The following is a 23,372-nucleotide window of genomic DNA, read 5'->3' as shown; positions in this document are numbered from 1 at the left end:
CATGTGCTAAAAGTGGAGTACTGGCAATTTATTTTAAATGTTCAGTTTTCTTTATATAGGGGTGGCCCAATGGAGGAGTGGATCAGCCTGATTTTGCCTATGGCCATATTTATGGTGTGGACCACCTTATGCATTGGTCTGATGTTCTGTACAATGCCAGGTTGGCTCATGTGCTGCATGTAAAGGGTTTGTAGAGGGTCCCTGAGGGTAGAAAATCTCCTGCCATTACTACAACTAATACCAATATTGTTGCTATTATTTATTGTTGTAATACCTTTAAAAAAATTATTGTAGCAGCAGCAGCTGTGGTAGCAGGGGCTTTTATTTTATTGCTATTACTATTACTACTAGTGTTATTAATGTTTGTATTTGTCAGTATAATTTTTGATATCATTACTTTTTTTAGAGACAATGATAGGAATGATTGGCCAATGTATGAATTATTGGCGAAACAAGATTCGTAAAGCTGACCCCAAATAGCTGGGCAAGGCTACGGTGATGCTGGTTATTATTATTTTTTTAGAGTGGTTTTCACTCTAATTTTACCAGTGAGATTCTAACAGCTAAAGTTTTCACATTCACAATTTGCATTCTGAATTTTAAAATAGTCATAGTTAAACAAATTTTCTTAGCTTAGTTTAGTTAGTTCTCTTTCTTTCTTTCCTTCCTTTGAGTTGAATTTGTTCCTAATGGAATTAGAAGTTGATATTTTGTGGAAGTTCTGTGGATTTATCATGATTGTGAGCTGGAAAGTGCAACGCCCACTGAAAATAGACTCCTACAGAAGCATCACCCAAAAGAAAAAAGAAAAGATGGACTCTTAGATAATCATTAAAAAAAAAGAAAAAAAGAAAAAAGAAAAAAAAGATTTGACTTTTAAATATATTAGTGATTAATTTGAGTTTCAAAGCTTTTTCTTACTTTTTAAACATTGGCTTTAAAGTGAGTTGATTCCCTATAATGGTTTGCTTAGGGTCCATTTTAGTAGGCCCCATACCCTTCATGTCAGATTCCCTTATGGGAAAGCAGTGCTTCCCCCTCTTAATCACAATTATACGAAGTTAAAGAAAAGAAAAGAAAAGAAAAGAAAAATTAAAATGACTAAAATGTATGATTAAGCAGTGAAAAGCGCCTCTCTGCCTGTATGAATCTGATGTGGACAGGTTGCCAAAATAGGTACTAAGGCCTAATCATTCTTTTATTTTTATTTTTTAAAATTTTATAATACGTGTTCATCCCTTTTTTTTTTTTTAAAATAAAAATAAATCTAACGCTCAGGTTCTGCAGGCATTTCCAAGTTCTAATTGGAGTTTGAGCTTCATTTCTATATGGAGACAACCAGAGAAGAATCACAAGAGCTTCCACTCATACAACACTCATATGCATAGCAATTTGATGGCTTTCATAGGTGTATTCTACATTGGGAAACATATGTAGATCAGACAACCGTTTCATTCATTTTCTAATATCACTGCAGAAAACAGAACTGTGCTTTCTCGTGATGTCATTAACAGTGGAGTTCGTAACTCACGCCCTGTTCCTGTTGGGATGCCATCGTAGTCATTACATTGACATGCAAAGTTGAAAATCTTAATGAGCATTCTATTTAGGGGGACCTATGAGACTAACAAGAATATGGTGGATAAATAAATTCCGGAAGAAGGCAAAGTGTTTATAAATAAATGTGTTTGAAACCTGCCCCACTCCTTGTGTGGGTCTGTTGTTGAATGCTGTGAAATTTTCACTGAAGAATGGAAGATGATGAAGAGGGTTTCTGGATGTTGCTCTCAAAGTGGAGCAACGTGCCATCAGACATGTTGGAGTCCCGTCTTTTCTTTGTTGCTTGTCTTACTGCAGCTGTTGGAATATTCACTATAGCCTACACTGTCTTTCAATGGAGACGGAATATTAGTCTAAGTTGGATGAAAGCCGTAGCAAGATCAAAGAAGAACCCAAAGGCGAAGCATAAGGTTCCTTCTGCTGCCCATACATGGAACTCAGAGTCTGGTTCTCGTGGTAAATGTCTAAACTGCTGCGTGTGCTTGAAGTCTATTTCATCACCACAGCCTCTTGGGCAGATTGTGGCTTCAGATTACTCGATTCACCGTTGTTACATTTGTGGGGCTGCTGCACATCCGAAATGCTCCCCAAGTGCGCCCAAGGATTGCAAATGTGTATCTATGGTTGGGTGTAAACACGTGATCCACCAATGGGCTGTGCGGTGGACAGAAATCGCAGACAGATACGATGAGACTCCTTGCTGTACTTATTGCGAAGAGCCATGCAGCGGGTCTTTTCTCAGCGGATCTCCAATCTGGTGTTGTATGTGGTGTCAACTGCTGGTGCATGTCGAGTGCCATGCAAGCATGTCTAATGAAATGGGTGATATTTGTGATCTGGGTCCCTTTAAGAGACTGATTTTGTCTCCTCTCTTTGTTAAGGACTTGGGAAGGACTGGCGCAGGTGGGTTTTTGAGCTCTATCACGCATGGAGCAAATGAGCTAGCATCTTCTGTACGCGGGTATGTTAGGACCCATAGCAAAAAGTACAAGCACGGCGGTGAAACCTCAGTTGAGTCAGTTAATTGCGGCAATACTGCTGGCTCATCTACAGAGAGCACTGCTGATGCTCCCCAGACATTGAAAGGCCCTCATGGAAATGATGATAATTGTAATGGTGTTGTAGACATGGTTAGGCCGCAGATAAGTGGTGAAATTGATAACAAGGAGGAAATGAAGTCGAATCAGAAAAGAAGTCTCTCATCCATTCGGAATGATGATTCTCAAATACTAGGAATGAAACAGAAATACGAGTTGATAGATTTGCCTTCTGATGCCAGACCTCTCCTGGTTTTTATCAACAAGAAAAGCGGCGCTCAGCGTGGAGATTCACTCAGGCATCGTTTAAACATTCTTTTAAATCCCGCACAGGTCAGAGTTTAAAACCACACCATTTTGATGAAGTTCTTCCGCTAAGACCATGTTTGGAAACTATGGATTCATGCCAAACATCGGAAAAAGGGTTTTCCTTTGATACAATCATTGTGTTGTTTGGATAGCATGGAAAAGGGCGCATTCCACCATGTGATCATTACACTTTTCCATAAATTGGATTCTTGGCACAAGAAACTAGGCAAGTATTGGGGGAGGAATATGAGATTTCCACTTCTTACCCAAACAAGAGGTCAAAATTGGAATCCATATTTGCATAGTTCTCATGGAAATCATCATTGGATAATTAGTCTTTTCCTTTCTTTTGCCTTGGATTCCATGTATCAAACATGCCCTAATGATACTCCTTGGAGCCTGTATGGAAGTTCCTTTTTTGGCAGCAAGTATGTATGCTGTCTAATCTCAAGTGGGATGAGAATAGCTCTTACAATTTGGAGCGGAAAAAGTCCGGCAACGAGAGCCTGCCTAATGCAGTTCCTCTTTCCTGCACCCAAGCACAAAAAGGATTGGTTTCGGTGAAAAGTGGAACCATTTCCAATTTATGTGGACTTCCAAAAGGGCCACCATAATGTTGGAAATCAAAACAGGCATTTGGCATTTGCTGGATCCTTTATGAGATGATGAGTTGGCTTGCCTTGTGAATCTTCTTTGTATTTCCAGATGTTTACTTGCTCCACTCTTTGCTGTCATGGCTTTGGTATTTATCCACAGTTTTGTTAGGTTATAATAAGCACCACACAAATGAGCATGTGAAATGTAAATAGTGAACATATATAACCTTTTCCATATTTTATCTTTTATTTGGTTTCAGATCAAAACCAGGTTTTTGTTCATCTTCCAACATGACAATCCTAACACCATAATATTGTGGTCTTAATGCAATTTCATTTCTCTATGTTTTAATTGTCGATATTTCATGTGGATGACTTTGTTTTTCCATCTAAAGTGTCACTACAAATGGTCAAAAGCTTGGACTAGAGTAAGAAATTGGTGATTTTGAGTTTGATGCAGCCGAGTAGATGACAAAGCACATTGATAGTATAGGAAATTGGTGTGATCAGTTGGAATCTTTATAAATTAATTTGGACTCGGTATTTGGACCCTGCCAAAATAAATCAAATCAGCCAGGTTCTGAGTTGATTAATGAGTACTTTGAACACTGCTTACTACAATTCACACTGCTTTGGATTTGATTTGTATCTAAAATCAAAGTATAATGCTTGTGTAGATACATAAATGTACATATATGTATGTATGCATACATACAAACATTTTCCTTCAAATGTTTGTTTTCTGAGAAAAATGAAGGAGATTCACAAGAGTGAAGATTTGTGAGAAGATTTGTGGTGACTCATGAGATCTGTACCATTCATGTGAAAAATAGGCTGGTCCACTCACAAGGTGGGTTGCCCATGTATGTAGAATTTTCATTCGTTTTTTTCCTCACCATCCACTTTTCTCATACATGTTACCCATTTAATGAACGTACGTGGCGGATTTTTGGGCTAGGACATGTTTAGAGTGGGCCTAACCTGATGACTCCAGATCTGATACATGTACCATGTTGGCACGTGTCCACAATTCTCCACTTCAAGTTCAATCTAGCATGTTTGAATTTCCTAAGTATTAGGAGCCAATGAAGGGAGATTTGGTTAGCTTTATTGCCTAGTTTTTCGAAAGGGACGTCTATCATTTGTGTTTGGTGCATCTTTCATAGCTATTATTTCGAAAAAAGAGGGTGCCAATTGCCTTGGGGACTTTTTGCCTATTAGCCTGATTGGGGGCCCTTATAAGATTTTATCTAAAGATCTTGGTGTCCAAGTTCCAAGTGATTCTAGAGAGGGTGGCCTCTAAAGTACAAGGGGCTTTGTGGTAGGTAGACAAAATTTGGATAGTGTTCTCATCGCTCATGAGTGCATCACTTCATGACATAAAGAGGGTAAAAAGGGACTTATTTGCAAGTTGGACATCAAAAAAGCATATAATCACGTCGATTGGGATTTCCTCAAAAAAAAATTTGAAGGATGGATTTCCTCAATTAGATGTTAATACGTTTGGGCTACGGGTAGAAAAGGAGGAAGTGGATTCAAGAGCGTGTTCAATCGGCTAAGTTTTCAGTGTTGTCCCAAAGCCTTCTTCAAGGTGTTTAGAAGGCTTCAAAAGGGGGATCCACTTTACCCTTTTTTGTTGGTGGTGGTAGTAGAGGCTCTTAATAAAATGTTGGATAAAGGTTTATACCTGCTAACATTAATTATACCTACTATGTCAAACTTGCCTCTTTATTTCATCTCTCATGTTAGGTGCCCGAAGGCAGTGTTGGACAAATTAGAGAAGTTAAGGTGGGATTTCTTATGGCAAGACGCACAAGGAAAAAAAATCATCTAATGAAGTGAGATGAGGTGTGTCTTCCGTATGGAGAGAGGAGCATGAATTAGGATGTTGGAGGGTATAAACTCAGCGTTGCTAGGCAAATGTGGTGCAATCGGCTGATGGAGAGGATCCACCCAAGTGTAGGCACCTCCAAGCTAAGCACAAGAATCACACAAAGTAGAAAGAAACAATCTAGAATTTTTTATTCAATTCAAAGGTGCCTTCATACTACTCGTCACAGGCCCTTATATAAGCTTTTGAAACATGCATATAAGGAAAACATATAATGTTATTGACTACTAATGACTTATTACAAATATGTAAAAGATATAAGAATGCGTTAAAAATGTTTGACTAAATTATTCATAGCTAGCTGATTGATTCTTCTATCTAATTACCTAAATAAGCTAGCTACGTAAATAGGAGGCTTGGGCCTCCTTATTTATGGGTCGGCTGTTGGGCCTGGGTTTAATGAGCCTGGCCCTGGCCCATGGGTTGTGGGCTCAAATCAGCCTGCATCAGTCCTCCCCCGCTTGAAAGAACTCGACTTCGGCGAGTTAATGGCTTGATATTGCTCATAGAGGTTAGGATTTAGACGCTGGAAGTCTGTGGTTGTGATCCATGTACCATCGAAGAGAGGTTTTCCTTGCCAATGGACAAGAAACTTCTGGTAACCACCTTGGTGCGTGGAGGCAATCTGGTCATCAAGAACATCAATGATCATGTCTATAGGTGGCAAAATATTCGGAAGTGTGATGGCTTGTTCTTCGATATTATGGTGCCCATGATAAATTGAAAGATCTTCCACATTGAAAGTAGGAATGATAGGTAAATCTGATGGGACATCTAAAACATAAGCATTAAAACTAATTTTCTTTATGATTTTAAACGGTCCTGCATTACGAGGATGGTGCTTCTTTGAGGTGATGGGAGGCAACCATTCAGGAAAAATACGAGCCATAACCATATCACCTTCCATAAATTCCACAAAACAACGTCTTGTATTTACATGCTGCCTATAACTTTCATTACTTGCGGCCATATTGCATCGAATTTCGTCATGCATTTACTGCATATAGCGGATGAAGTCATCAACTTCTGTGCTTGGTCTCGACTCTACGGGTAGAGGAATCAAATCGACTAGAAGATGCCGTCGTATACCAGTTACCTCCTCAAAAGGTGACATCTTTGTGGACCTGTTGACTAATTTATTATAAGCAAATTCAACCATGGGTATTACTAGGTCCAATGTAGCTATATGATCGCGGATAAGACATCGTATTAACTTGCCCAAGCTACTGTTGACCACTTCTGTTTAACCATTGGTCCGAGTCTAGTAGGCACTAGAAAACTAAAGCTTGGTTTTCGTTGCTGCCCAAAGCGTTTTCCAAAAATAACTCATGAACTTGGCATCATGATGAAACACAATTGTCTTTAGAAGCCCCCGAATACGAACAACTTCTCGAAAGAATAATTGAGCAATCTTGAGAGCATCTGCTGTATTCAAACATGGTATGAAATGAGCCATCTTTGAAAATTGATGAACCACCACAAATATTGAATCATCTTTCCGAGTGGTCTTTGGCAAACTCAGGACGAAATCCATGCTGAGATCTTCGCACGGAGCATGTGGGATTGGCAGTGGTTGATATAATCTACTATTTTTCTTTTGATTCTTACCAAGCTGGCGAACCCTATGTAATTGGTATATCTTTGCGACATCTAATTTTAGACGAGGCCAAAAGTATCTCTCTAACGAGGGTTAGGGTCTATCGTCGCACAAGCGATCACTACACCCATTGGCGTGTAACTTCCTCACAACATACTTGTGGATGGAAGTATTGGGTAGACAAAGTTGCCTTCCTCGGAACCAGTAGCCATCATGAATGTTGAAATGTGGGTCTCACTAGCTTTCCACTAAGAACGACTGTATAAATGCATCCAAAATCATTGTCATCGGCATGCTCATGTCGCATCTCTTTGAATCCCAAAACAATGACCGCCATCGATGACAATAGATGCGCGTGGTGGCTTAATGCATCAACAACCTGATTGTCCTTGCTAGCCTTGTGACGGATGAAAAAAGAAAACTCCTGAAGATAAGCGTTCCACTTGACACGACGAGCACTTATCTTCTGCTAAGAGTTTAGGTAATTGAGTGCTTCATGATCAGAATATAGGACAAACTCCTTGTCAACTAAATAGTGACGCCAATGTCATGAAGTCTGGACAATAACATAAAACTCCAAGTCATAAGTGGAGTATCGCTGCTTCGCATAAGAAAACTTTTTGATGAAGAAAGCTATTGGATAACCCTCCTGACTGAGAACTCCAATGCTGATGTTGGAAGTATCACAACTCACTTCAAATACCTTCTCAAAATCCAGAAGGTGCAAAAACGGAGCTTCAGTTATTTTACGTTTGATCCTATCAAACGCTCTTGTTATTGCACTTGTCCATCGAAACTCTCTCTTTCCTACCATCGGTAATTGGAGCCATAATGCTGTTGAAGTTCCGTGAAAACGTTTGTAAATGTGGCGAGGCCATGGAAACTGCGAACTTTAGAGATAGTGATAGATTTCAGCTAATCAATAATAGCTTTCACCTGGGTAGGGTCCACCTCTACACCTTGCGATGAGAGAATGTACCCTAAGAAAATCACTGATCTACTTATGAAGGTATACTGTTTAAAGTTGAGGTAAAAGTGTCTACGACGAAGGACTCTGAAGAAAAGACATAGGTGATTGAGATGCTTCTTTCTTCACTTATTGTAGATAACAACGTCATCAAAATAGACAACGATAAACTTACCAATAAAATGGTTCCACAACTGGGTCATGACGTGCATGAAAGTGCTAGGCGCGTTTGTGTGACCAAATGGCATAACTAGCCACTTGTAGAGGTCATCCTTCCTCTTAAATGCCATCTTCCATTCGTCACTAGGTCGGATGTGAATTTGGTGGTATCCACTTGGAATATCAATCTTGGAGAAGATGCTAGCACCTGACATTAGGTCCAACACATCATTAAGCCGAGGAATGGGGAAACGGTACTTCGCTGTGATTATATTAATAGCTCGGTTATCTATACACATGCGCCAACTTCCATCCTTCTTGGGAGTAAGGAGGGTTGGCACCACACATGGGCTTAATCTCTCTTGGACGTAGCGCTATTTAAGCAACTCGTTAACCTGACTCTTCAACTCGGTGTGCTCAGTGGGACTCACCTGGCATGCTGGTAAGATGGGTAAGGATGCTCTAGGAACTAGATCTATAGCGTGCTGAATATCTCGCGAAGGAGAACTCCTCAGGCATGTTATCGGGGACCAAATCTTGGAAGTCATGCATCATAGATTTGACTTCATTAGGAATAAGCTCATCTTGGTTAATAATAGGCTCTTACACCTATTTTGTGACTAGAGCGAACGACGATGAAGGCATAGATGAGAGGTGACATAGACTGCAATGGGTGAAAAATGATACGATGACCTCGCTATAGGAAAGTATACGTGTTAACTTCACTGTCGCTTTGTACCTTTCAATTAAAGAGCCAAGGTCAATCGAGAAGGATGTGGGTGACTTTCATTTGAATTATGTCACACCAAATATCATCCTCATATATGCCGATTTTAAATGATACTAAACACGTTCGAGTAATAGGGATGGCAGTGTCGTCGACACACACAACCTTATATGGTTTTGGATGCCTTTCAGTTGGCAACTTGAGCTTATCAATCACCTCTTGAGATATGATGTTCATTGCATTGCCACTATAAATGATCATGTTATATAACCTATTCTGGCATTTTACTCGCCTACGGAAAACAATGGTCCCTCACTAGTCTTCCTCTTCCTCCTCGATGTGGTAAGGAGGTAGCGTATGATAAGAGTAGGGCCTTCATCCTCAGCTTCAACTGCAGTTTTAGCAGGAGGGTCTTCTGACCATGATGCAGGTTCTACATAGGGTTGTTCTATCTTGATGTGCTCATCGTAATACTCATGACCGTAGTAATGGAGGTTCCTCGCTTGTGGACATTCATCAGAAAATGTATCTGCAACGGTAATAGTCAATACCTTGCCATTCTTTTCTGAGGGAAGGATATCATGTCCCTACATTGCTGGTTGCTTTTGGTATAAATTTTGTGGCGGAGGGCGTTGCAAAGGTTGAGACTGCCTTATAAGAGTAGTTTGCATCTGTGGGCATGGCTGAAAGGGGTGGGGAGGTGGTCGGTAGCCTGTGGTGGAGTCCGGTTGAGATGCGGATCTGAACCCTTTCTCATAGAAAGTTCCCCAACTGGAGAACCAAAGCGTTGGAGAATATGCCACTGCAGCTGTTGTTCAACTCGTTGAGCCTTCCAATGAACATCATCAACTGACTTGAAATCATACATGACCATCTCGCACTGGATCTCTTGGCATAACTTTGCCCGGTATAATGGGCTGGAATATGGCTGATTTTAGAGGTTTTGATGTGTTGGAGTATGGCTGATTTTGGAGGGTTTTGATGGGCTGAAATAGGGTTGATTTTGACGGTTTTAATGGGTTGGAATATGGCTGATTTTAAAAGATTTAATGGGCTGGAACGTGGCTGGTTTTTGGGAGTTTTAATGGGTTGGAATGGGGCTGATTTTGGGTTTTAATGGGCTGGATTATGGAGGTAAATGGCTGAAATTTTTTTGATTGAGTTTCCCCTTGTCAATTGGACTTTCGGGCTTTGTAAAAGAAAAGAAAAAAGCTTAATGGGGGAGGGAAGGATGCAATGAAGAAAATAACGGAAAAGATGCAGAATTTTATGATTAAAGAACTTGGAAACAATAATACCAAGAGTGTTGTTTATCTAGGAATTCAACCTACCAAACTGGTGCAACCGACTGATGGAGAGGTTCCGCCCAAGCGTAGGCACCTCCAAGCTACGCACAAGAATCACACAAAGTAAAAATAAACAATCTAGAATTTTTTATTTTTTTTATTCAATTAAAAGCTACCTTCATACTGCTCATCACATGCCCTTATATAAGCTTTTAAAATGTACATAAAAGGAAAATACATAATCTCATTGACAACCAATGAGTTATTACAAATATGGAAAATAGATAAAAGAGATAAGAATGCATTAAAATTGTTTGACTAATGTTTTTTCATAGCTAGCTGACTGATTCTGCTATATAATTAGCTAAATAAGCTAGCTAGCTACCTAAATAGGAGGCTTGGGCATCCTTATTGATGTGTCGATTGTTGGGCTTGGGGTTAATGGGCCTGGCCCTAGCACATGGGTTGTGGGCCCATATCAGCCTGCATCAAAGTGGTTGTGGTGATTTGGCATGGAAGAATATAATCTATGGAGAGAAGTAATAGCTAGGAAGTACCATGTTAGGGAAGGGGGATGGGAGAAAAAAGACTTCACTTTATAGGGTGTTAGTGATTTGGAAGGCGGTTGCTAGGATGGGGGCTAAGTTCAAGAAGGGGATCAGGTTCTACGTGGGGGATGGTAAGAGGATCCGATTTTGAGAGGATCTATGGGTAGGCGAGGGGCCACTTAGAGAAGATTTTTTTTAGGCTAGCTAGGCTAGTTTCTAAGGAGAATAGGAGAATATCTCCATCGCTTGATGCTTCTTATGGTTCGTGGCTTAGTGGTTTGGGCTCCTTGCCAAAGAAACTTGTCAGATGAGGAAGTGATAGATCTCATTCGGTTATTGGATCAGCTTCAAGGCTTGTAGCCTTCTGCTGGAGAGAGCGGTCATCTGGTTTAGAAAAAGGAGAGTTTGGGTTGTTTGAAAAATTGATGATGGGTCAGCAGCTGGGGAGCATAGCGGGTATACTTTGTTTGCTTGGCATTATGGAGCGCCCCCTAAAGTAGCGGCTTTTGCATGGTTGGTGGGGAGAAATAAAGTTCTAACAATTGATAATCTCCTGAAGAGGAAAATGGTGATTCCCAACATTTATGCATATAGAATACGTAGTGTTGATCATGTTTTCATCCTATGCCCCTTTTCTAAAGAAGCATGGAAAAGGATTTTCGATTCCTTTATAGTGATGTGGATGATGCTGAGATCTATTGAAAGTTTCCTTCTAGTGCCATAAGGGCAAAGTAGGAAAAAAAAAAAAGTAAGTTGGAGGCTAGCTTTGCTGGTGGGTCTTTGGGCTCTATGGGTGAAAAAGAATAATCAATGCTACCAAAGTGGGTCGGTGTCAGAGTTGTTCGGTAGGGCAAAGTTGGATGTCATAGGGTGGTCCTCATGTTTAGAATCCTTTTAAGATTGTAATCTTTCCCCAAGAGAGATGCTCAGATAGATAATATCTCCATGAGCTACATCTTGCTCAGAAACCTAATATCTCCATGTGATGCTCAAAAACATAATATCTCCATGAGCTTCTTGGAAACATAATATCTCCATGAGCTACTCGGAAACATAATATCTCCATGAAAGTGTCCCCTAGGTCAAGAGTTGGCAAAGTCATTACATTAGTGACATTTAGGGCATGATGAAAATCTCTATGAGCTCCTCTCCTTCTTACTTCTTTCATTAAAAACCAAATAAAATAAGTGATGGCATCATCTTTACATGATAGTCTCAGATATTCACTAGTTACTTCTTTTTAGGTCTTTGAGTTGAGCGCGGCACAAGGACCAGATGCAGGTCTATTTTTGTTTAGAAATGTGCCACACTTCAGAATTCTAGTTTGTGGTGGTGATGGTACGGTTGGTTGGGTTCTAGATGCTATTGACAAGCACAATTTTGAATCTCCTCCTCCAGTTGCAATCCTTCCAGCAGGTACTGGCAATGACCTGGCTAGGGTCTTGTCATGGGGAGGTGGTCTTGGTGCTGTAGAGAGAAAAGGAGGCTTGTGCACAGTTTTGCACCACATAGAGCATGCTGCAGTTACCATGCTTGATCGGTGGACAGTAACAATCGGAAATCAACAGAACAAGCATGTTCAGCGCACAACATTTATGAACAACTATCTTGGTATGCCATGAACATAGTCACTTTGATCACTTGAAAGAGGAATTATGGGGTTCTTTATGTGTCTATCCTCACAATTAGGACCGGGGTTTGATAATCTAGATGCTTGCTGATGGGCCCCATTATGGATGAGGGTGCCCAAAAAACTCACAGATTGGAAAGTTCCAACCCTTTGATCAGTAGCCTATAAATAGACAGTGAGGAAAACATATAGCACTGATCAAGAAAAAAACGCTAGTCATTGGATGGTTTGATCTTCAAATCTGGATGGTTTATGGGGCATCCTCCATCAATGGTGGGGTTCATCAGATTCATTGACATGGATCACAGGCCCACTTGTATGGGCTAGGTGCATCAGGGCGCTATTCACAGCTTGATGTATCAGGACCCAATGATTCCTCCACCTGAAATATATATTGGAATAACTGTGGTGCATTGTCAACAGGAATTGGGTGTGATGCAAAGGTTGCCTTGGACATTCATAATTTGCGTGAAGAAAACCCGGAGAAGTTCTATAACCAGGTATAAGAAGTCTCTCTTCCTACCAGCATGGATTTTGAATTATGGCTAATACACGTAATACTTAGCATAGGACCCATTTGGTGTTGTTTCTAGGAAATTTGTTTATTGAAATACAGGTAACAATGAGCATAGGATCCATTTGGCATTGCTTATGGCAAAATTGCATATTGAAAAACACTTGTGCAAAATTTATTCTCAATCATGGTACCGCACGGGGTTTGGGTGAATGGCGAGCATCATGGGTGTGCTCCCCTCAAACGCGAGCTTGATTCCCCTCCCCGGGATTACCCGATGTACGTGGTTTGTGAGTAATTGCGTGCATCAGCAGGGAATAGTCTTGCCTCAAAATGGGGCGGGGGCATCTAATCGTCATTAAAAAAAAAACAGTTAGTAACCACCATAACAGCTGTTACGTAACAGTGGGATCTGTTATGTATTACAGGCCTGTAATGTCCGTTCTGAAAAAATAAAAATAAAAATCCTGTACGGGTCGATACAAGCCCGTAACTGTCCGATACGGGGCCTTTACAGTTTTTTCCTTATGTAAAGGCTTTTACCATTACAAGGCCATAACGGCTGTAACAATCCATTTCTTAATGGCCATAAGGCTGGCCATTATGGCCACTGTTACTGTTATTGAATACCTTGTTCTCAATAGACATTTTTGGTAAACATAGATAAGAAAAGATTCAGGCCGATTCAATCATCACATGGCCACCGCATGAATCTGGAGGTTTTTGGACGATTGTTCATTGTTTTGTTGGGTGGGGCCTACTGTGTCGGATATATGCCATTCAACTATGATGATATGATGCCCCCGAAAAAGTCTTATACAATCATTAGGTGGGCCACATCATAGAAAGTAATGGATATCCATTCAAAAACCTCCAAATTCACATAGTGGCTCAATGATGGTTGGATCCGTCTGATATTTTGGGCGTCCAACTTTGCTGGTGGGCCTATCCTCCAAGACAGATCAGATGCCATACACACCCTGGTGGGCCTCACCCACAGTTCTTGTAGAATAAACCATCCTCTCCTGAAGAGATGATTTACGTGTACAAGGGCTCTTTGATAGTCTTGTTGCATATAATGCTTCATACATAGGCACTCAAAAACTGTACACATTGCGTACATTACATCAAGTAAAACTGGCCACATTGTGCAACCCACTATATCTAGGCGATAATCCCAAAATCAGATTGGTTGAGTGGTCCCACCCTTGATCTGTGGATACTTATTTGTTGAAATTGGACCATTAAATGTCTTTCATTTTTAACTGTCCAATAAAGGTCTGTCCAATAAAGGTCCGCCCATCTGATATTCAGGTGATCAAATGAGCGTAAATTTTTTGTTCATGATACATTAAACCAGGTCCCATAATTTGGACCAGCTATTCTGAATTTCTTATACGCCATGTATATTCTAAGAAATTTCCAAGTTCCTGTGAATCATCTACCACACTTTACCAGACAACGAAATTTTCCTCATTTCGTGAGCTGCGTCGTACAGCTGTCCATACATGACCAGAATCCTCCACAACACCTGTTCTACGCAGTGGATAAAACACCTGAGCTTTCGGGGCCCATCGTATTGTATGAGCGTGAAATCGACTGTCTATCAGGTGCACCCTTTGATGCTAGACCCTGGGATCAAAATCAGCCTGGTTTAGAACCCATCTGGGCCCTACCACAGCGAACAATGGGGAGGAGATGCCAGCTGTAGGTTTGTTAGAGATGATTGCAAAGAAACAAAGATGCCCATTGGAAATGGGGCTAGTTGCAAAGTGAAAAGCATTACTATTGATAGTTGTTTGTTAAAAATCACTTATCATGCTGGCTAACTAAACTCATTTAATAGTTGGATAAGTGATTTTGAGAATCAAAATCACCCAAAAACCATTATTTTGGCAATACCAAACAGGCCCTTAGGGATAGATGTCTATATATCCATCTTTTTTCTACAGATCATTCACTTGTTTTAATGTAATCTCATGCGTTTTGGAAATTTATGCATTTGTTTCTTATTCTTTTGGAATTATTTTATTATTATTATTATTTTTTTGAAGGATATTCTTTTGGAATTATAAATAGGGAAGGTCTATAAGTTGCACTCTACCCAGTGGATGACTTCCAACCTTTCATGTGTGTGATATCCTACCATCCAATATGTTGGCCCCATCATGAAAATCACCTTGTACAAAAATAAGCCATATCCACTTATGTAGTGGACGCCACTTGTATTTTGCTATTTATCAATGGCTAGATATTGTTTTCTATGGTGTGGTCCACCTGATGTGTAGATAAGGCTGATTTTTGCAACAGGGGATCCTCATAGTACGGCCAACCTAGGTTGGATGTCACATGCACTTAATAGGTTGGAAGTGATCTGCTGGGTGGACTGTACCTTGTGGTCCAACCAGTTGGACTTGAGACCTCTTATAAAGTCTAAAGATCATTTTGAATCCCTTTCATTAATAATGAATGCAAGCATAATTTCTTAATGCTCACAAGTTAAGAGGTTTGCTAGTGGCACACACCGTTTTCACCTTTACATGCTGCACTCATATCAAACTGTCACACGTGACACGTCTGAGGCATCCAAGCCACACATAAGGAGGGCCTAACCGCGCAGGTGGTGTGATGTAAAAATCTGCCAAGGCCACTCATTATGTGGGCTACACATCTATGCTGCATGTGGACCTTTTTTTTTTTTTTTTTCTTTCTATCAATAATATTATTGAACAGCACACAAAGGCGGAAAAGGGACAAGATCCATCAAGCAATGGAAAAGGAGTCCCCTATACAAAGAGCAGATCTGTGGACCCCCTCCTTCACCAGAGAATAAGCCACATAATTTGCTTCGCTTGGGCCCTGACTAGATTCAATTTCTATATGTTGCAAACACAATTTCAAATCATTCAAAACAAGAATCCACTTCCAAGGAGGATGGCACTTTCAAGACACCCACAAGATGGTATTTCTATAATCCTCTTCCACAATAAAGGTTCCCCCAATCCACCTTTATAAAATTCCCACTCCAATCTAAATGGCTAAGAGCTCCAACCTCCAATATGTTATCCAAACACAGTGATTATAATTCCCAGCAATTACAATACTCGCGTATTGCCATACCTGGTTATTGAAACATCTATGTCATGCAGATGCCGCCATTCCAAATGGCCCACAACCTATCATATTTCCCAGTGCATTCTAGATATCCTTGATAAGATAATACCCTCCGGTGTGGATTTGAAGTTTAAGTTCAGAATCAGAAGTTCTGGTGGCCAATCCGCTGCATTAACATTCTCCTCCATTCTTTTCTATTCTGCTTCCAAATTCTTATTTATTTATTTATTATTTAAGCATCCAAATGCTGCAAAAATTTTGTTCTAGGAATCACTTCCAATCTGAAGTAGAAATTGTGCTTTTGCATGGGTTGGAACAGGTGCCTAACGCCTTCCTTCCCAACACTGCACCCCTTAATGCAGAATCTCTACTTTGAAACCTTGTTGGAGTGACTTTTTTTTTTTTTTTGGGGGGGCATTTTTCTCCAAAATCAAAATCTTTGTAGAAAATTAAATATTAGGTTTCTAACTGTCCTTGATTTCTTGTTCTTTTTTTTTTTTTCCCTGAAAAATCAATTAGCGGTCAGTCCCAGTTCCTCATCTATGACCTTCAGTGGAATTGTCAGTCTATCTACAACATGCTTTTTGCAGGGGTCCTTAGTGAGAGTTCTATCTGCTGTTTGTTAGGATATTTTGTTTAGAGTTTAATGACAGGCTAGATTGATGGATGGTTGAGATTAAAAGCCCGGTTTTGAGGTTGTTTAGGAACTATTTAAGGGCTGTTTACAGCCATCATAGGGGAATATATAGAACCAATGTTGTATTTCAGTTTGAAACAGAAACAGGAGGAAGCATTTTAGCATTTTGGGTTTTTGAACCCTAGTTGGTTAAAGTTGGTGAATCTTCTCTTCTTTCAACTCCATAGCACATGTAAATATATGTTTCCATTCATATTATTGCTTAAGAGTTTGGCTGTGAGAAAATCAGTAGAAGTTGCTGGAAATTGGGTGATAGGCTGATTTTGTTACAGAATCCATGTGATAACGTTACTGATGCTGAAATTCATATTTATACAAAATCTGCTATACTAGTTGATTTTGGGTGATTTAGTCTTGTGATGTGTATATTTGGGTGGAATTTCATTGTGTGCCCGTCCTACAAAATTGGATCTTGTTGTAATTGATGGAGGTGCATCTAATAAACCCTAGATGGGTTGAATCAATCTTACCCTGTTGTAATATTTATATTTGTTCCTCTCTTCTTTTTAATAAAATTTTATATTACCAACAAAAAAAGATTATACTAACAAGTAGAAGTGCTCATTTCTAGTTAAGTATACTTCTCTATCTTGCACTCTCAAGTTAAGTTACCATTATATTATTTGTCACTATCCATTTAACAATTCCTCCTGAGATTGCACTATGCATTTGAAGTGTGGTTTTGTTTATGAAAAAGAAAGAAAGAAAGAATGAAAAGAATGAAGAATAAAGTGAAGGAAGAAAACCAACATGTTCAAAAGCATCTTATAGAAGATCATCAAATGACAGCATATCTTCTGGTAGAATTTATGTACTCTTGATGGATTCATTCTTTGAGGGAAAAGAAAATGGTAGTAGATAGTTCACCTAATGGCTGGATAGAGGTCAAGTGTAATTTTCAAAAAGCAGAAGAGCTTGAGCTAATTTGCATTTAGAGCTTTTGGGATGGTGGTTATTTACATTTTTAGTTCACTGGCATAGGAATCTCTTCAAGTTCATTGAGGCTGCATTTGCATGCTCAGTTGAATTCAATTGCAAAATTTCAATTCACTAAAATGGAAATGACTAATGGGTTACTATCCCTAAATCAAAGTCGTAATCATTTCAGGTCCAATTTTAACTGTATGAATTTACAATTTGGGTTCTGGTCGTGATTGTGAATTAGATGATGATGCCCTCAATTTGGTCATTCATATAAGTTGGATTATTGCAATTCAGTTCAATTGAGTATCTAAACAGACCCCTGGTTATTTTGGTTAGCTATTTATAAAATGGACCGCGGACTAGTTTTCCTTGTTTAGTTTTATACAAACAAAATCTTTGGAAGACTACATGGATTCATTGAATGGGCTTTCTGAATTGTCACCAAAATTAAAATTGCTTCGGAAAATTCACACCTATACATGGATCGGATTGTGGTAGCAACATCTTCCATTGATTTATGAAGGTTAAGTTAACAGAATTATTACCATTTCTTGAGTTCAGATATTGTCAACTCAGCTAAACCTCCTTCCTTTTAGAGTTTAAGAAGTTTTTCTAAGACTTTATTGCATACCACTTAGCTGAGATGCATGTGAAAATTCATTTGAAGATATGATGACTTAGACTTGAGTTTTTTAACATGAAAATCATTACTCGAGCTGGTGGAATTGGTCACTTGGAGTTATTTTCTTTTTAATTTTGACTATTTTAAAATGAATAGCAATGATAATAATTAATATTAAGGGAACTTGAGAAAGTATTAAGTGATAAAGATTTTACAAGATGATTATTCTCCAAAATTCCACTGAGATGATGACCATATGTTATTTTGTTTTTTTATTATAAAAGAATCAATTGACCTAGTTTTTTTATAACCCACCTGAGTTCAACAATTCACATATAGGTTCGTTTGAACAGTCATCCGAAAGCAGAGATTTAAGGTTGATTTATTGTTTTTTTTTTTTTTTTCAAACATTTTGAAATAACATGTTGTTTCCTTTTGTGACTTGTTTTCTAATCAATTTTTGGTTGGATTCTGCAATTCCTGAATCAGCATGTCTTGAGCCAATATGGCAACTTTAATCACGTTTTGTAGTGTAATTTTAAGTTACAGACGGCTTTTCTGATCGAGCTGCAAATATTATTTTGTTAGCCCATGTCTTAGTCAGGTTGGGTTCTGCTCTTGGCTGTAGCTATCTGGTTTCACTTAGCTAAAAATCTGTCAATGTTGTGTAGTTCTTGAATAAAATGCTTTATGCAAGAGAAGGGGCGAAGAACATCATGGACAGGACATTTGCAGATATCCCATGGCAAATCCGAGTGGAGGTGGATGGGGTTGAGATAGAGGTTCCGGAGGTACGTTTTCATCACTGCCTACAACCATCCAATTGTTCTGCAAATTGTTTCTCATTCAAAATGTTTCAAACTACTGCAGGATGCGGAAGGTGTGCTTGTAGCTAACATTGGGAGCTACATGGGAGGAGTTGATTTGTGGCAAAATGAAGATGAGAGTTATGACAATTTTGACCCGCAATCTATGCATGATAAAATGTTGGAGGTTGTTAGTATATCTGGAACGTGGCACCTTGGAAAACTTCAGGTAAATTACAGTAGTTATCTTTGGTAAGGTAGGATGTGAATGCTCAAATGTTTCCTTGTTGAAGATACTGATGCTTACATTAAATGCTCAAATGCTTACGTTAAGGGCTAGTGATGTCGCAGCAGTGGAAAATTATCTGAAACTTTCAAATAGGGGATGAATAAGTTCCCATTTTAAAGCTTAAATCCTTCACCATTATGCTATATTTTAGCTTCAATAAACTCTCTACTAACAGTAGTGGTAAAAGAAACAGCAAGGAAACGGGTAAATACACAAAATCGCTCCATGGAAACCCAATGGCATTGCACCAAAGGTGCTCTATAGTCATAGCACCAATAGAGTATTGAATCTCATTGCAGGAAACCATAAAAAACTAGAATAAACCCATTTACTCGATAAAAATAATTAAGCATCCTTCCCAAAAGGGTCTTTACATGCTTATATACTTTTCCTAAAAGCAAAAGAAACCCTAATATAATTCTAACCATCCATTACTTCAAACCATAATAATCTGTTTCATAAAACATTCAAAATAATTAAAATATTCTGAATTTCATCACAACGATGCATGCTTTCTGTAAATTGGTCATAATTTGCTTAAATGATATAAGAGTTGCATGATCTTGGCCCTGTTTATGAGCTAAATCAATAGGCTTTCAAATGGGCCAACTTTGTGTCATTCCGACATTGTTTTGGGGGGGGGGGGGGCCTCGGGGTTTGGGGAAGAACTATTGAAATACTAAAGAGAAACTTGTTTACTTTGTGTCATTCCAACATTTTTTTTTTTTTGGGGGGGGGGGGGGGGGGGAAGAACTGTTGAAATACTAAAGAGAAACTTGTTTAACAAGCCATGACCAGTTCTTAACTCTTAACAACTAATTAAATAAACCCTGTGGACTTGTGGACCCCACAGTCTAAGGGTAAGGGACCGTTAATTTGGACTTGTTGAAAAAAAGTAGAAAAGTTATTTCCATGGAAATATTATTTCCTGAAAACTGATGGAAGTAAACACTTTCTGTTGTATGTTTTCAGACGATTTCTGTGGAAACTGATCGTAATTTCCATTTATGTTGTTTGGTAGAGATCTTTCATAAGATATTTTTCCATTTATGATGTGGGGCCCATCAATAACGATAGGCCCCACATGGTTAGGATGGACAAAGAATAGGTCCCACGTGGTTTAGGATGGACTGATGGTAGGTCCCACATGGTTAGGATGGACTAATGATAGCCCTATATTGATGCAGGACATGGAAAATTAAATATGATATGCAAGATTTCAGGCTTAGATCCTACCAATTCAGAAACAATCACACAAATTCCACGTCCCACATGAAAATCCAAACATTCAATTAAAAAGGGGAATCTATGCGGGTCCAAGCCGACACAGGCTAAGACTGGACTAATAAAAATTATAAACCAAACGATGTCAAAGGAAAATAAAATCAACTACTCATGCATAAAAATCAGTCCCTAATTCAAGGGATTCCATAATTTCAATTCAAGAAACCCTAAGGTGATAAAAAGGGGCAAATCAATTAGGGATCATGTAATCTAGGATTAAGATTCATGAAAAATGGCTATGAAAGGATAAAAGAGGATAAAAACCTAAGCCAAAAGATGATCCCGCGCGTGGACAGCAACAATGGCCCAGACGGACGTGCGTGTGATCCCGGCCCACGTGTGTGGGGCCCACTATTCAGAAAAAGGCCACCTTGGCCCTGGTCGGTCAGGGATGGACTCCAAAAATCCCAAATCTCAGCTCGATCCGATGTACGGTTTGTGCGTGGTGCTCCGCCGAAGTTTCAGCTCGCCTGCGGGCCGAAATCTGGAAACCTGCTGTAATGAAGAAATCTGATGCAACAAAAAGACAAATTCGAAGTACGGATGGTGGGGGAAGATGGAAAAAAAGATAATGAAGGATAGGGGTGAATCGGGTTCGATGTGGCTTCGCACCATGGTAGTTAGCCCTTCGAAAAGGGAGAGCTTCGTGCCCACTTTTGAATTCTTCCACTACTCACGAAGAGAGCAGAAAAGTAAATCAAAATTTTTTTTATTAACTTCAATGAATGAAAAGAACTACAAGGGGTGCCTATTTATAGGGAGAACCCTATACCCAAAAACTCGCACCATGTGCGACACCTATTACTTAGCGATGAAGTAAACTAAAATAAAAACCAAACAAGGAAATCTAAAGCGTTCACGATGTTCTAAATAATAACAATAAGCAAAACCTAAAATATAAAACCAATCCGACGAGTGGGCCACGATCATGAGATCTCATGGTGGGCTTTTCTTAACTATCGGGCCACTTTTCTGAACCAAAACTTGACTTCTAGCTAGGAGGCCCTCCCTGGACGTCGTTATCGAGCCGGATCGATGGTGGGGTCCTTCTACGTACGTACGTGCGTAGGGGGCGGCATGAGTGCGCGTGTGCGCGTGATGTCCCCATCACTCCTTTATATAGAGTCTTGTAAGGTCATTTAGTTTTTTAGACACATATAGTTGCCATAGCAGGTCCTTAGGATTGAGTTCAGTGAGCCACGTGTTGTCTGAAGCTGGGCGTGACTTCCATTTAACTACGTACTTCTGAAACCCGTCGTTCGACGTTGAAACTATCTGATGGTCCAGGATATCCTCTATTTCATTTTTGGGTGTTTGAAGGTTAGGTATGGGAGATAGAGGTTGGAAAAATGAGTCGGGAAGGATAGGTATAAGAGGTAGAGGCTGGGAAGATGGGTCGGGATGGGTAGGTATGGGAGGTAGAGGCTGGGAACATGGGTCGGGATGGGTAGGTATGAGACGTAGAGGCTGGAAAAATGGGTTGGGAAGGGTAGATATGGGAGGTAGATGCTGAGAAAATGGGTCGGGACGGGTAGGTATGGGACATAGAGGTTGAGAAAATGGGTTGGAAAGGGGCCATAGTTCAAGGGATAAATATGGAGAATCAGGATGGGTGGGCGAAGGGCCTGACAAAGTATCAGTGGTCCCCTGAAAAGTAACTAAATCCTCCACATCGGATGTAAAACTAATTCCCATGGAAGGTGGAAGATCTACCTCATACACATTGAGACCGTTTCGTTTTATAATTTTGACGGGTCCAGCGTTACACGCATGTAACTTACGAACGGCCCTCGAAGGATATCGCTCATGCCTGATGCAGACCATCACAGAGGCCCTAATATTGAATCCTTTGAAACATTTATACTGGTTTGTAGAAAATGTGCAATGTTCATTATTAGTCATGATCTTCTGCCTGATTTCTTGATGCCATGAATGAATGTGATGCGCAAAAGACTCTGCAGACTCTGACGGCCTATGAGACAATGACATAGGGACAAGATCAATAAGTTTCCTAGGTTTATAATCAGTAACGACTTCACGAGGACTTAAACCTGTGGACCTATCGACAAAATTATTCAACGTAAACTCGGTTGTAGGTATTACGGTGTCCCATGTTCTAGTGTGCTCTATATCCCTCATAGGGGACTCATCCGGTAGATCATCAGGACAAACATCACGAAACTCATCCACTACCGGAATGACCTTAGTGGGTAACTCTATACTAACATCCGGTGCACTCTCTCCAGTCACAAGGCTGCACATGTTGTATCCCTCAAAATAATGGTCTTGATGTCCCTCATGGGGTGGGTACACGGGTACACGCCCATAACTGATTCCTTGACCAACTCCATTCATTGGTCTATCCTTCAGGCCACCTGCCTGAGATTGGACATCTACCCCAATGGTGGGGTTTGTCCTGGCGATGGTCTTTAGTCGGGCAATGCGTTCATCAAGCTGCTCAAAGCATTGGTCCATTTCCAAGCGCTTAATCATAAACTCCAACTTCTGGGACAACTTGTTTAGTGACTCTTGCAATTGTTCTATGTTTAGTGTAGGGTGCTAATCAAAATTCAGCAATATGGTTGTCAAAATATAAGAGATTTATTTATTTTTTATTTTTTTAAGAATCGACCTAGTTTCTAAAAAATGAAAAAGGAAAGTTTCTAAAGAAACAAATTAGGAAAACTTCTAAAAAAAAACAAATTAGAAAAGTTTCTAAAAAAAACAACCTAGTTTCTAAAGAAAAAGAAAAAAGGAAAGTTGCTAAAAATAGAAAGTAAGTTAGTTTCTAAAAAAGAAAAAGGAAAGTAAATTA

The 23,372-nt window shown here is 39.6% G+C and overlaps 1 protein-coding gene across 6 annotated transcripts in view; it reads left to right on the top strand.

The window, feature by feature from the left end:
* The window catches only part of LOC131219278 (diacylglycerol kinase 1), a 62,219-nt gene that overhangs the window by 20,674 nt on the left and 18,173 nt on the right, over positions 1-23,372 (top strand). For 5 of the 6 annotated variants that reach the window (XM_058214346.1, XM_058214343.1, XM_058214342.1 and 2 more), the window contains exons 2-6: positions 1,288-2,930; positions 11,922-12,288; positions 12,731-12,807; positions 18,850-18,969; positions 19,049-19,213. In XM_058214346.1, the coding sequence (XP_058070329.1) occupies positions 1,752-2,930; positions 11,922-12,288; positions 12,731-12,807; positions 18,850-18,969; positions 19,049-19,213 (1,908 nt within the window). In that variant the 5' untranslated portion in view covers positions 1,288-1,751. Of the gene's footprint in view, positions 1-635; positions 1,177-1,287; positions 2,931-11,921; positions 12,289-12,730; positions 12,808-18,849; positions 18,970-19,048; positions 19,214-23,372 lie in introns of those variants that run through there. The other variant, XM_058214345.1, reaches the window with a different exon arrangement.

Source organism: Magnolia sinica, chromosome 11, assembly GCF_029962835.1.
Source record: "Magnolia sinica isolate HGM2019 chromosome 11, MsV1, whole genome shotgun sequence".
Lineage (NCBI taxonomy): Eukaryota > Viridiplantae > Streptophyta > Magnoliopsida > Magnoliales > Magnoliaceae > Magnolia > Magnolia sinica.
The sequence above is the reverse complement of the archived record's forward strand: the minus strand, read 5'-3'. Positions and strand labels throughout refer to the sequence as shown.